Source organism: Acipenser ruthenus, chromosome 9 (genome assembly GCF_902713425.1).
Source record: "Acipenser ruthenus chromosome 9, fAciRut3.2 maternal haplotype, whole genome shotgun sequence".
Lineage (NCBI taxonomy): Eukaryota > Metazoa > Chordata > Actinopteri > Acipenseriformes > Acipenseridae > Acipenser > Acipenser ruthenus.
In genome coordinates, this window is record NC_081197.1 from 12,830,259 (window position 1) to 12,844,086 (window position 13,828).

The 13,828-nt window shown below is 39.5% G+C and overlaps 1 protein-coding gene across 2 annotated transcripts in view; it reads right to left on the minus strand.

Annotated features, from left to right (window-relative positions):
* Positions 1 to 13,828, minus strand: part of LOC131738055 (F-BAR and double SH3 domains protein 2-like) — a 78,299-nt gene that overhangs the window by 16,265 nt on the left and 48,206 nt on the right. The window contains exons 8-11 of one of the 2 annotated variants that reach the window (XM_059031180.1): positions 13,652 to 13,780; positions 5,330 to 5,452; positions 3,538 to 3,633; positions 2,010 to 2,081 (exon numbers count right to left, since the gene is read on the minus strand). In XM_059031180.1, the coding sequence (XP_058887163.1) occupies positions 2,010 to 2,081; positions 3,538 to 3,633; positions 5,330 to 5,452; positions 13,652 to 13,780 (420 nt within the window). The remainder of the gene's footprint in view (positions 1 to 2,009; positions 2,082 to 3,537; positions 3,634 to 5,329; positions 5,453 to 13,651; positions 13,781 to 13,828) is intronic. The other variant, XM_059031181.1, reaches the window with a different exon arrangement.

The window sequence follows — 13,828 nt, forward strand, 5'->3', positions numbered from 1 at the left end:
TGGCAAAATGTTTTTCTACTTAAATCTGGAAAATAGAATTGCAGACGTTTCTGCCCTTTCAACCCCTACACCTATTAAAAAATCTTGAGGCAGCTCGGAAGGAATTAACATTTGAGGTTAAATGCTCCCTGCTAGGTTCCATACTACTCTTTCCTCACAGCAGGCAAAAGGTCAAGCGTTCTTTTAAATCAGAGAAACATAGTTCATGTTTCTTGAAGCCAGGGCTACCAGCCATGTCTTTCGAGCCCCTAAATTGAACAGGAGACCTCAGAGAAGGCAGTCAAGTACACAGGCAGTGGAGTTCAATGGCACTGCAAGTCCTCACAAAGCCTCCTTTTTAAAGGCAGGCCGCTCCTTCCGCCAACACGCCTCTGCCCTGAATGGGTTCCTTTTTACTTTTCCAGCGAGAATACAAACCCGCTAACATTTTATTAGGAACAGACTTCTGCCTGTTGCATTTCCAAGGAAAATAAAACCCAGAAGTTGTCTATTCGGTGCCTGCCTTCCCCCTGACACGACTGTGTTATATCGGGGGCATTTCAACACACAACGCCGGCTCCCAATCTTTTCAGTCCATTCCTTCCTGGACCAGCGAAACAAATCTGCCATCAAAATCTCGGCAGTCAGTATTTATTATTTGCTCACACTGGAATCTATTTCATCTCCAAATGGCTAGAAAGCAAACGTGCATTAGTCAAGGCTCACGTCAAGGAGCGTGTGTTCCACTCTCTCTCCCCCCCCCCCCCCCCCGTTTTTTTCCCCTTGACATGTACCGCTCTGAAACACCTTGAAGGAGAGCGCAAACATATCCCTGACTTTACAGTTTACGTCAATGTCTAATTTAAAATAATAAAAGGTTGTTCTAGATTAAAGTTTAACCCTACCGGATGGAACCATAAACCTTTTTCCTAAAGTACTCTCTCTCTCTTTTTATTTCTGGATTTTTTTTTTTTGTTGTTGTTGTGTGTGCGAGTTACTAAATGTCAAAAGGAGGTGGAGGAAGACTTCATATATTTAAAAAAAATTAAATAAAATAAAATGGCATGCTTTTGTTAGTCTCAGAGTGATACAGTAGCTGCTGCGCCTGCACACAGTAGAACAGAAAGACTGACAGGGATAAGAGTAAACTTTTCAAGAAATCCAGTGGGAGGAGAACTCATTTCCTACCCAGTGTCAATGTGAATTTTGATGGTCTAGGAAGTCAGTAGCTAAAAATTGTGACGCCTTACTGTAGGTGTCTGATAGGCCAAGGCACCAGTTTCAAGCCTTGAAGCTATAAAAACCCTGCTGTAAATCCATAAACTTTTATATTAATCTTAAATGCCCTTTAACATGGTGCTGTTGCTTTCATGTTCTACTGTGTCACATGGTTCACAAGGCTGTGCCACTCTATCAAGACCGGCTAGCATCGTCAACTCATAAGAAATGCTCCATCTAAAGCTCAAGTCCTGAAAGATTCCCAGGCTGCTGAACCAGTACGAAGCCACCCACCAGAGTTTAATTACACTTTGCGTTTCTCTTTGAAGTGCAATTACTGGTTCCTGAGCAACACAAAAGAAGTGCTTATCAAAAAATCAAGAAAGGGACACTACTTTAAAAGTAAAGTTGTTCAAGTCTTTACTGTCTATTACCCAGTCCTGTGCGTATCTCATAAACAACTGTACTTTAGCTGTTTGAGATAATCAGCCATTATGCAGGCAGTTAAAAGGATGCAGCTGCAATACAACTGAAGGTTACAAATTTCCAGTTAACTTCAGTATGCAATTTTCCCATATTAAGCCAAGATTCTATTTAAAAAACGTGAAAGCTTAAATGGCAATAACGAAAGCTGTTCTTATGTCTCATTAGTATACATTCATTATTTTTAGGAACAATAGGACCAACCTGGCTTATCAGACATCAGTCAATAAACCCGCTACCCCAATCTGCATGCAAACCAAGGACCCCCATATCACTAAGCACATACACAAGCACACACACAAGCGGTACTGTTGTATACCACAGTATACCTCCGATAAAGTCATTCTCATAGCACTGACAGGCGAAGGCTCAATGTCCACCAGCTGGACAGCATTTAAACTCTGGACAATAAATACATATTGCACAAGGACAAAACAGATACAAAACAGGGGGTTAAAACCTGCAGTGCAAAGCAATTAAGATTTCACACTCGTGCATTAGTGGTTATATTTTTCATTGTTAAGAAAATCGAAAACAAACAAAAAAAACAACAAACTCTGCAGGTTAGTTGTTAAATTTTACATTTCTAACGTTAATGCATATTCTTTGTGAAAATATTGCTCGTATAGGACAGAAATGAGCTTCTGATAAAAATAAGTAACAGAAATTGTGAACAATGTTAGAAGTCATTCAAAAAGTAGCACATTTAAGTAAATTGCATTACATGGTTTTCTAAGAAAATCCTACTTGAAACTACAGAATACATATTTTTTTTCCAGTTTTCTGAAAGGAATAAAACAATTTCAATGGTATAATACTAGCAAGAAACAACTTCCCATAGTTGTAAGTAGGAACAGTTAACAAAACTCTTTTAGCACTACGTAACTTTACAAAAACACTATCCTAAGAATTACATTGATGTCAATATTCTAAAATGAGATTTGTTTTCTGGTCTGCAGTTACGAGTGGAGTTCTCTTTACTATACTAATAGAAGGGTCTGCAGTTTTGAGTGGCATTGTCATTACCAGACCATGTCTGCAGTGTTGAAAGAGCCCATGTTTAGAGTAGTTTATTTCTAGTTTTATACAGTTACAATTGCTTTTAGGTAATTTTTCAAAATGGAGCCCAAAAATTGAATGGAGCAGAAAAAACTAGGGTGATGAGGGAATGATATTGTCACTTTTTTTCTCTAAGACATAATGCATGATACCTGATCCACTGGTGAGTGAGGGTGGAATGCGCCTATATTCAAATCAAACAGAATCAGGCATGTAGCCAACAAAGGTGTAAGGGGTACCTGAGTGGCGCTGCGTTTTGGGCATGTCACATGGTACCGCACACACAAGTGGGACCAGCTGGTAGGGATGAATGGGAAGCTGTAAAAGGTTCTGATTTGGAGTAAGTGGATGTATAAATCAGGCACAAGCAGTGCATATTACACCCTCTCATTCATCTTCAGGTGGAATATAAGCCTATATCCACAGAAAAATAGACTCTCTTTGTGCTTAATGGACAAACACATATACACACATTGTTGGTGGCTGTATTAGGGTTTATTATGGACTGGGTATATATGCAGTGTGCCTGGACCTGAGATCATCTTCTCTGGAATGAGATGAAGATTAACTTCCCAAGGTTGCTGTAGCCAAGGCAACCAGACCACAAACTGGCCAGGAATGACAGCTGCTCAAACAGTAAACTAATCTGTGAAGTGGGAATTTGCCCCAGAATCTCCAAGAACAGGATATTGTGAAGTAATGGTTTATTCAGCATGGTGCAGTTTATCTACAGGCTGACTTGTTTGTGCGCGCTAGATCTTTGGAAAAAATAAAAACACCACAAAACAAGAACCCTACCATGTCGCTGTCACTGGGCTGGAAGTGAAAGACTTGTGCTTTGTGAAAGACTGGATTCTCCTGCAGAAACAGCTGCTGATTGAAATCCTGCATCACCTGCGAGGGCAAGGAAAAGCAGTTTATGCCATGTTTCAGATTTCTATCTGATGATGACAATTCAGATGTGACTTCCCCTTTAATATCCTTTGCACAGTTGTGGACTAGATCTTCCCCTAGGGGCAAAATCACAGACAACGTTCCCCCTCCACAGTAAATGTTTTACATAGGCAGTTTGCTACACAGGCCTTGTAACTGTATTCTATGCTCCCGATAACGCTAAATTTAGAATACTGGCTAATTCTTGTGGGTTAGAATTTTGTCCCTACATTTAACTCATTTTTGATAATAGGACTTTGTTCCTCATGACCTTGTCATGTATTATTTGCACATCCCACATTAAAGCTGCCGTCTGAAAAGATGTTCGAATTCATTAATCCGGACAGTAGCGAAAGGCCACAGGTATTGCAGAGTGTGCATCAGCATTCGTGAAGCCAACAGTGATTTCAAGGTCAAAAGCTTATTCAGACTGCAGGGGAAGGCACTCAGGACTGTGGTTTCCATGAAGTCTCAGCATGGTCAACAGATTCTCCCAGATTTTATTACAGGAATAATGAAGCACAAAAGTGAGCAGTGATATTTTAATCCGAAGAGACTATGGCAGTATATAAATACAGTATATGCTGCATACAATGTCTGCAAGTTGGTTGTGTTCTTTTCACATGTTTCCTTTTTCATTTCCCCCTCCAGAACACAGTGTTCTTCAATATGATTCACAAAGCAGGCATCACTATTGCACATTGCACAGTTTGCTGCATACAGAGATTTCATGTCAACCCCCCCCTGCAAAATTGCAGGTTGTCAAGCTGAACAAAATCTCCCGGTAACAGGAGGGCTTGCCTCATTCATGTAACGAAGACATTTCAAGAAGATGGAGAGACCTGTCTGTGTACAGTACGAAACAGAGGAGCTTGGTTATCCTGGTCGAGCAAATGCACACAAGCCACCAATTACAGTGACCTTTGCCTGTCAGCGCCTTCTGTAGTGCAGGGAACAGCAGACTTTAGAGCAGTAAAAAGGTGTAATTTGGAGTTATGAAGCACAGTAAACACTGTATAAAAATCAGATGGACAAATCTGGGTCTGGTGTCGGCCTGTTGCCAGTCATGAAAGGCACTGGCAGTCCTTTCATGTTTAAGGTCAGCCTCTGTTGACATGGACTTGGTTCAAATGACACATAACTGTAGAACAATACAACGCAGCTCTACCAGAACTGCAATCATGGAGTTTCATGTCAATGAGCCACGTGTTCCTGCGTGATAAAGCTTCTGTTCATACTGCACACTCTATTATAGAAATCTACAGCCAGACCAAAGACCAGACCTGAACTCTACTGAATTACTGTAAATAGGCTACACACCCTCAAAACCTAGCACCACTGCCAAGCTCTAGCTGAAGAACGGAAGAAAATGCTACCAAAATCTTGTGTTTAGTGTGTAAACTAAAAAATATACCTGAACCCAGTTTGGCCAGATTCTTAAAGTCTAAATCTGTATTAATTATCATGCCCCTAAACTGAATGTTTGAGATTTTGAAATTCTAGCCCAGGGTGTCACAATAATCCAATTGATGACAATGAACACATACAAAACCGGATTTGACCTAATGGTTACAGATGGGATTTATGCCATCATTCTCAGGTCTCAAGAGCACTAATGCATGAAACTTGTGAAAAATAAATAGGAGACAATACTTACCCTGCTGGACGTTTCCAACAGAAATTGGAATGTATTGTGTACGGACCGACACGTCTCGAGTTCAGTCCGGCTGAATGATATTAAATAATCCTTTACATGATCGTAGATGTCACCATCAAGATCCTATTTCAAAGAAATGAACGAAACAAACAAAAATAATCACTTGTTAGCATTAGCAGAAATATGAGGGGTTTTTTTAAGTGTCAAAAAAAATCTATTTAGATGACAATCATATGGCAGCACCCAAGGAGGCACAGAACATGCTGGGTTATGTAGAAGCATTTTAAGTGTGTGGATATGGGTAGATTGCAGATGAAAATGTAACATTTGTTACACTGGGTAAGTTATCAATATCAGGACTACCGGCAAATTCAAGACTTTTTGATGATCAAACATTGTTTTAAGATCCCATTTCCACTTGCCATTAGTTGGAGATCGGTGTAACAAACCAATTTCATAGAATTGCTCAGTTACTGCAATCTATTTTTGAACATTTTTTAATGGCCCACCTGGGATTTGCTAATGAACACCAGGTATGGAACTTCTTTGTTTTGATGTCTTTAGTTCAATACATAACAGACCCTGTACGTCAGCGTAGAGAGAACACACCAACGCTCAGATGAGACTGCTGAACCTTTCAAGAGCAGATGAGGCCATCTCTGTAACTGTACTCTCAATTCAAAACACCAATCATAGAAATCCCCATCAGCAATTAAAGTATGAAGCTTATTAAAACATGTACCAGGTTATTGAAAAAAACACCCATTATTATCTTCTACACCGGTGCACAACGCATTCAGTCACTGACTCAGCTGATTTTTCTTTATCTGTTTCGAACAATTCTCTAAGCATTGTTTCAAAAGGCTCTCGCATTTTTGTTCGGCCTATTGACATTAAGTTTATCTCCCTCTGTCTCCAGGTTTCTTGAATCAGCAACATTAAATACTCTGCCCCTGAACCCACCGTTGTGCGAAAATACTTTAGGACAAATAAATGATTTATTCTTTCCTGGCTCCATGGGCCAAGAGCCAAACGTTTCCTGGTTTTGTTTCCATCTCCGAGCTGGTCTGCAATCGTTAGCAGCATGGCCATTCGCATCAACAGCAGAACCATGCTTTGAACAAAAAAAATTTAAAAAATAAACACTGCCCCCCACGAACCATAAACAGGCAAACAATATGGATTAAAAAATGTGAAGAATAATAAAGCTTTTAAATTGTTTGGATTCTGTCACTTCTACCGCAGTGGACTGTACCATTTAAAAACGGAGGTGGGTTTACAGAAATCACAAAAATACAGTCTGTGAGAGGTGCTGTGTATGTTTTGGGATTTAAAACACAAGAACACACACATTGAGAAGGTTATTCGTGGTGGTCCTCGACTACACACTTAAACTGCGTGGATCAACACGGTTTCTTGTTATCATTCAGTATTGTATTTGCTGATTTGTAATAGATAGGCTAGGCAATAGAAAAAAAGAGCACATAAAACTGCCATATTTAAATGGGGATTGTAATGTTGTAAACTGAGCAACGTTTCATCAATATACAGTCACCCTTTAACCTTATATTAATCCTGTTGGTGTTTCTGTCAGGGTTGATCTGCTGACCCCGTTATTAACATCACTATATACATTAAAACATCATGTGGAAAAAGGGTTTGACCATTAATATAGACCCTAAAATGTGGCGGGGCAAGTCAATGCCAGAACTCCATTAACTAACTAGTTTTCAATGAGGAAGGCAAAAAAGATTGGCCCTCTTTTCCCAGTGTTTTACAGTGCTTCCACATTATAAATCGTCCCTTCATATCACGGAATTGATCATAAGGTATGATCAAAGCTCTTTTGCCCTATAATGCCATTCCACTAGCACTCTTAAGAGAACAGCACCGTCTCTTAACTATGGCTCCTGCCTAATATAATAGGGGGAGGGGGTGCAGTGTATTTCATTTAGTTAAAAGAAACCCCACAAATGTCATCATTTCTTTTTTTACCCTTGAAATACCTTAATGCCCATATTGCATGTTAAACTGGGACATTCACCTTTAACGAAGGGGTATTTTCAACACAGCTTAATAATGGAAAGTGGAAACTCCAGGCCCTTGTTCTTAAGTCAATATTATCTTGGAAATCTAGAACATGCAATTAAAGAGGTTTAGTTTGTTTTTGCTGCTATCATTAACAGCTCACTTTCACACCACCTGCTTTGCTGCACTCTATAGCTAACGAGTTTTTACAAGAATCCTGTCGCATTAATTATTAAATTACTGAAAGAACATTTGGCATTTGGGCTGATGCTAGCAGTGATTAGTAATCTGTTGTGTTCAACGGAATATGAAAAACAGAAACATTCATTATGGCTTATTTTTTTAAGCAAAACAGACTATTTAAATACTATTACTTTTACTTCAACAGGTAATCCAGGATCTGGTGCTTTATACAGCAAAGCTCAAAGCAATTACCTGGGAAAAACCCCAGAACCCATCCGTTTAGTTACAAACACACCTTAAATACTCAACTGGGTAGGTACATTGGCCCCCATGTGCAAGTTTGTTTTTCTAAGCTGAGCTGCAAAGAGCCACACTGTGGAGCGTACCATTTCAGTGAGCTTGAAAGGAAAACAAAGTCTGGGTTGTGTCTGAATTGGTGGGATATTTTTTAAAATAAATATCTACATACTCCAGTATTCATGGTTGCCCTCATGGTCCAGGAACAATATAGTGATGTAGGTACTTGGGAATTTCCTTCAAAGGGTGGAGGTACTGTAATATACAAACCCCACCCAATCTCTTCCGCTTCAAGCAATTTTCAAATTAAACTAAATATATACAAAAAATAAAAATCAAAGAACGATGCTCTGTTCTAGTTTTTTCGAGGCTTTTTTTCCATGTACTGGATTTCAAATCCTAACAAAAAGCTTAAACAGCTACAAAACTCACGCACCAATAAACACCACACAAACTGCACACGTCATAGTGGACATGACACTGTTTAAGTATGGGAGGTTGGCAAACCCCCCCCCAAAAAAACAGAAACGCCTCTCACAACAGTACTGTCAATAGGGTGTAGGGACAACATGGTCTGTCAGGACAGATTATTGCATGAACACCGTTGAATTTGGTCCAAGAAAATGCCATTTTATATACATGTTGACTGATGCATGAGCTATGTATTATGAACTGGCTTTTAGTGTTTTCTGGATAGTAATATTAATACCGTACTTTGCCATAAGGGGATGCCATTTAACACTCCATGTTCCAAGGCCGATTCTCTTCAACTTGCTCTCCCTTGCACAAAAACCGGAATATTCCAAAATGACACAGCCTAGGGATTTCTATTAATCCCTGAATGACATCATTTGGATCATTACCTTTGTAACTTTAAACAAATCAATGGTATTGTTACAGTACTAGCAGTCATAGCTTGCTGCCCCCGAGCCTCGGCACAGACTTTTTTTGCCTGTCAAATCTGCTGATAAATTATTTACCACTAAAGGCTGTGTATTTATAATTTAGACTTCATTATTTCGCCATAAGCGAAGTGCATGAAATAATTACTTTTCTGTTCAGTGTGCTGTCGAAATCCTCTGCTTAATGAACAACAAAGAACCATTACTAAACAGGCTGTACGAGACAGTACAACTAGCTCTTGTCAATCACACTAATACTCTTTTCATGCTTTCCCAAAGTTGGCAACATGCATTGGAAGCAAGCAAGTGCGCTGCACAATCACTCACAAGAAGTTGTTCTAGAAAAGCTCCTCACCACTGTTCATTACATGTAGAAAAGTATCTCTTTCAGGAGGTAACAGGACAACCAGCGTGTGATTTGATCTGCCTGTACCCTCCAGAGATAAGGCACAGCTGGATTTTAGAGCTTTTTTACTGCACCAGGGAAACCTACTAGACTGTTAACCTCCTATTTTGAGGGTTCATCTTGAGATAAGCAAGATGAACCCTCAACCCAGTTAAACGCTGTTGTGCTTGTGGATGTCACAACAGCGTTTAACTAGGCATGTGCAGAAAGCTGTTTTAGCTCAAAGGTGTTGTGCGATTCTATCACGTATAGATACTGTGCTCTATAATAGGGTATTTCTGGGGTTGGTTCAGGTCAGCTAGCAGACGTCCAGAAACGGCACGTTCACATGTGGATTGACTCTCAGCTCTCGCTGCTTTTCATACACAGAATTTGCACACATTCTCCTTTAGTTAACATGAATGTTGTCTATTTTTTCCCCCCATATAAAAAACTCGCCTCTGAGGACCTGAGCAATCCTACTGTAGATTTTGCAGAATTATGATTTACCTGCTCACCTCGATAGAAGTAGCCTGTAATTCAAATACTGCTACCTTGACTGGCAATGCAGAAAACCAACCGTAAGGTGTAATACAACTCCCCTAAAGTATGATCTGCTACTGCACATGTTTTATGATATCGGGCAAGCAATGATGTGCTGAATAGAAAGAGCATTCACATTCATAAACCAGTGACAGCAGCAACATAATCTTAAGAAAATACAAATATGAGGGAAGACATTTTTGTTTATCTGATTCTTTAAAAAAAAAAAAAAAACAGAACAGATTATATATAGATTATAAAATATATGTCTTGTGAATCTGAGCCAAATTCTAGTGAGTCAAAACATGAATCAACATGTCTGATGACAATGACTAATGTGAACTGAAGTCTAGCTTGGTATTAAAAAATAAAATGAAAACAATACCGGCAATGCATTTAACCCTCATGATGTTCTGCCCTCTAGCTGCAGCAGTAGCTCAGATTCAATTATAGTTTGGGGGTTTTGAATACAACGAGACAGTCGTTTCCTGGAAGTTTTATGCAGTGCTTGTTATCTTCATTTCACCTTTTACTGCTCTGGGTAGTAGCAACAGAACAATCCCTGTTTTTTGGGGACAGCGACGGCTGGGCTACCCATCGTAATGAATCCCTGTTTCAATTCCCTGCTCAGCCACTGACTCACTGTGTGTGTGACCCTGGCCAAGTTATTAACCTCCTTGTGCTCCATCCTTTGGATGAGACGTAAAACCGAGGTAAATGACTCTGCAGCAGCTGCTGATGCATTACCCCCTAGTCTCTGTAAGTCGCTTAAGATAAAAGCGTCTGCTAAATAACTAATTCATAAGTTCAGGAGTTTGGAATCGTAAATCTAGTCAATACAAAGTCTGAATAATGGTACAGTGCGTGTACATTTGGCAGGTTGTCGATTTGTCTTTTGAAAAGGTTGCAGGAATATCTGCGACTCCAGGAGCATCTACACACATTTCTCAAAGTGGTCAGTTTCAAGCTTTCGGTTTCTGTTTTGTTGTCGCTGTAAACCTTCGAATGGCGCAGGGGATAGCACCCTGGTTCAGTACATTCCTGTGTGTGTGTGTGTGTGTGTGTGTGTGTGTGTGTGTGTGTGTGTGCCTTCATCAACGTTACAGAAATCCATTATAACAGTAAGGCTGACAGATTATACAAAAAAAAAAAAATGACATTATTTGCTTGGTTTCGTCACGCTCCATTTACAGGCTTGGTTGCAAAATGATCGACTTGATGCTTTCTTAAACATTTTTATAGAACATCCCTTGGAATTGTAATTACTGCACTGAGACAAAAATTACTACTGTACAGGGGATATTTTCTTTTCATTAAGAGGATTGTATGATTATTATTAAAAAAAACCAAAAACAAAACACACACACACACATAACAGCAACATATTGTGAGCGAATACATCATTATGACATATTGTCAGGAGCACCCATATGTTGGATGTAAAATATTAAAACAGCACCTTAGGAGAGCTTCACAAAATAGAAATCTGAACCAAAAAATGGTTTTACATGAGCTTACATTCCAATGTTGGAATCATTAATCTGCTGCTTTTCTTGTAAAATGATACATGATGTCACCAAAAACTGTAAAGCTTTTTAGAAAACCAAACTTAAAAAAAAGGGGGAGTTTTTGTCTTTGATTCTGAAAACTTAAAAAAGGGGGGAAGGAAGCAACAACCACAAAGGGAAATGCTAGTAATAAATCCAAGGCAGAAGTAAAGAACAAACCACTTCTCGCCTTTAAAGGAAATAAAGCAAAAGCTGATAACAGGTTTCCGTTAAAAGACCTGCCTCAAAAGGACAAATTGACGACCCAGAGCAGGAAACACTTTGCAATGCAAACCTTGATTCTGACAGAAAGATGATGTAAAGCACAGCATACAAAGGGGATATAAAGTCACTGTCTCGGAGCACTGCTGCTATTGAGAAATGATTACTAAACTAAGCAAAGGACTTCCGCTAAGAGGTGTTGAGTGTATTCGTAAAAACCATGGAAGCCCTCCTTCAATGAATGGTTACCATTTTAAGCAATTAATGCATTGAAGTGCTAACCAAGGTTTTAAAATCCTCCTTAGCTTTACTACAGTTATTAGTATTTGTGTGCAGATAAACTTGTGGTTGTTGGTTTGCTTTGTCAGATTAAAATCTGGATTTGCAAATATTTGAAATACATTGCTATAGACCAGGGCTTCTCAAACTCAGGCCTGGGGACCGTCTGTGTCTGCTGGTTTTCATTCAAACTGAGCTCTCAGTTACTTAACTGTACAGTTAATTGAACTGAATTTGTTTAATTAGACATTTTTACTTGTTTTCAGCTCTTAAAAACAGCTGCAGATTTCATAAAACATTTTATAAAGTAACTTGAACTCTGCAACTGTTTAAGATCTGAAAACAAGTAAAAAGGTCTAATTAAACAAATGATCAGTTCAATTAAGGGTTTAGTTAAGTGATTGAAAGCTCAGTTGGAATGAAAACCAGAAGACACAGGGGGTCCCCAGGACCGGGTTTGAGAACCCCTGCTACAGATAAATTGCCACATCCTGGTAGCTATGGTGTAGGTCACAGAGTCTAATTGCAGTTAGACCATTGGAGTTATAACTTCAATGCTTGAATTGATTAGGTACCAGGAAGCAGCAGAAAGTGATCTTTGAAACGGCTACATATTCCAAATGGAAGTATAAAACACAATCTAAGAACCAAAACATCTTCAACGGAAGACAAGGATGTGTGATATCACTTAACACCCCCGGCCCCCTCACTCCGCCCCCCTTAAAAAGCATTATTTACTGCAATGAGTCAGACAGTGATACTGTCCTCCCATGACATTCCTCTCTGTGTTTTTCAAATGGGTCATTAATTCACAAATGGAAAAACCCAGTCCAAGCAACGGTCTAGGATGTCTGTTAGTGAATACGGTCGGGAAGTAGCAAACCATGACACCAAAGAACCACTTGACAAAACAATGGGTCTGGGGTCTCAACTACAGCATTTTTAACAAACAGCTTTTTTGTCCCATGTCATGCATCTATGGAAACACCATACCATTGTTTAGTGATTTAAGCCATGTAAGGCTTTATCATAAGAACATAAGAAAGTTTACAAACTTGCTCGTTTGGTTGTTAGTAGCTTATTGATCCCAGAATCATGAAGCAGCTTCTTGAAGGATCCTAGGGTGTCAGCTTCAACAACGACCTTGTGACTGTTACAGCTTGTGTACCTTTGCTAAGTTGTGACTAGTTAAGCTCACAATAAAACCTGAAAAAAGTCTCTAGGGTGAAAGGTAGTGCAATTACTACTGTTTTACAATACTGTAATTCTGGATTATTCACTGTGGATGCCGTCATTTTACGTTTCATACAAACAAATGAGAAAAAAAAAGTGTTTCTCAATTTTGCATGGATGCAGAACTGAAGCGTGCATGTGGTGGGCAGTGGAGGAATGGATTGTGGATATAAATGGATGGACAGGAGCTCAAAGTTCAATCAAAGGCAAATTCCATAGAAGCAGGAATTAATGGTCCAATGCTTCTCTTCAACCAACCGAGACACATTATGGGCAACTAATAAAGTCCTAATCCTTTATTTAGCTATTCTGAGTGTCATTCAGACCTTTGTAACCACAGCATCCAGCAGGAATAGCAGAGGACAACTGACTAACTAAATCGTTTTAGTGTCTCATTTTGTATGGAAAAATAAATAAAAACTGGTGTACAGGTCTGCTGTATAGAGTGGAGTTATCTTTCGTAGCACTGTATACAGGTCTGCAGTGTTACAGATCAATTCATGCAGGTGCTTCTCTTTATGTCTTCAACGATCTGCTTGGTTTGGTATCTTGGAAAAGGTCTTACTGATGTGATTGAAGGGCTGGGAGACTCGGTTAAGCTTTGTGGTTAATGATGTGGACGCTCCAATCTAAGAGCAAACAGCACCTTTCACCCGCAGTTCTCCTGATCCCCAGACTGTTTAAATGACGGTCAGAGTCTTACCTTCATGGTGTTCATCAGGTCGGTCTGATAGTAACGGTCCTGGTGTGCATTTGCAGCTGCCAGCGTCAGAAGGTAATCATTCCTGGCGTGCGTGGCTTTCGAGTTGCAATCGCTCCTCTTGGCTTTTAACTGAAACAGACAAGCAAGCAGCTTATAAAAAGCATACCATATATAAAC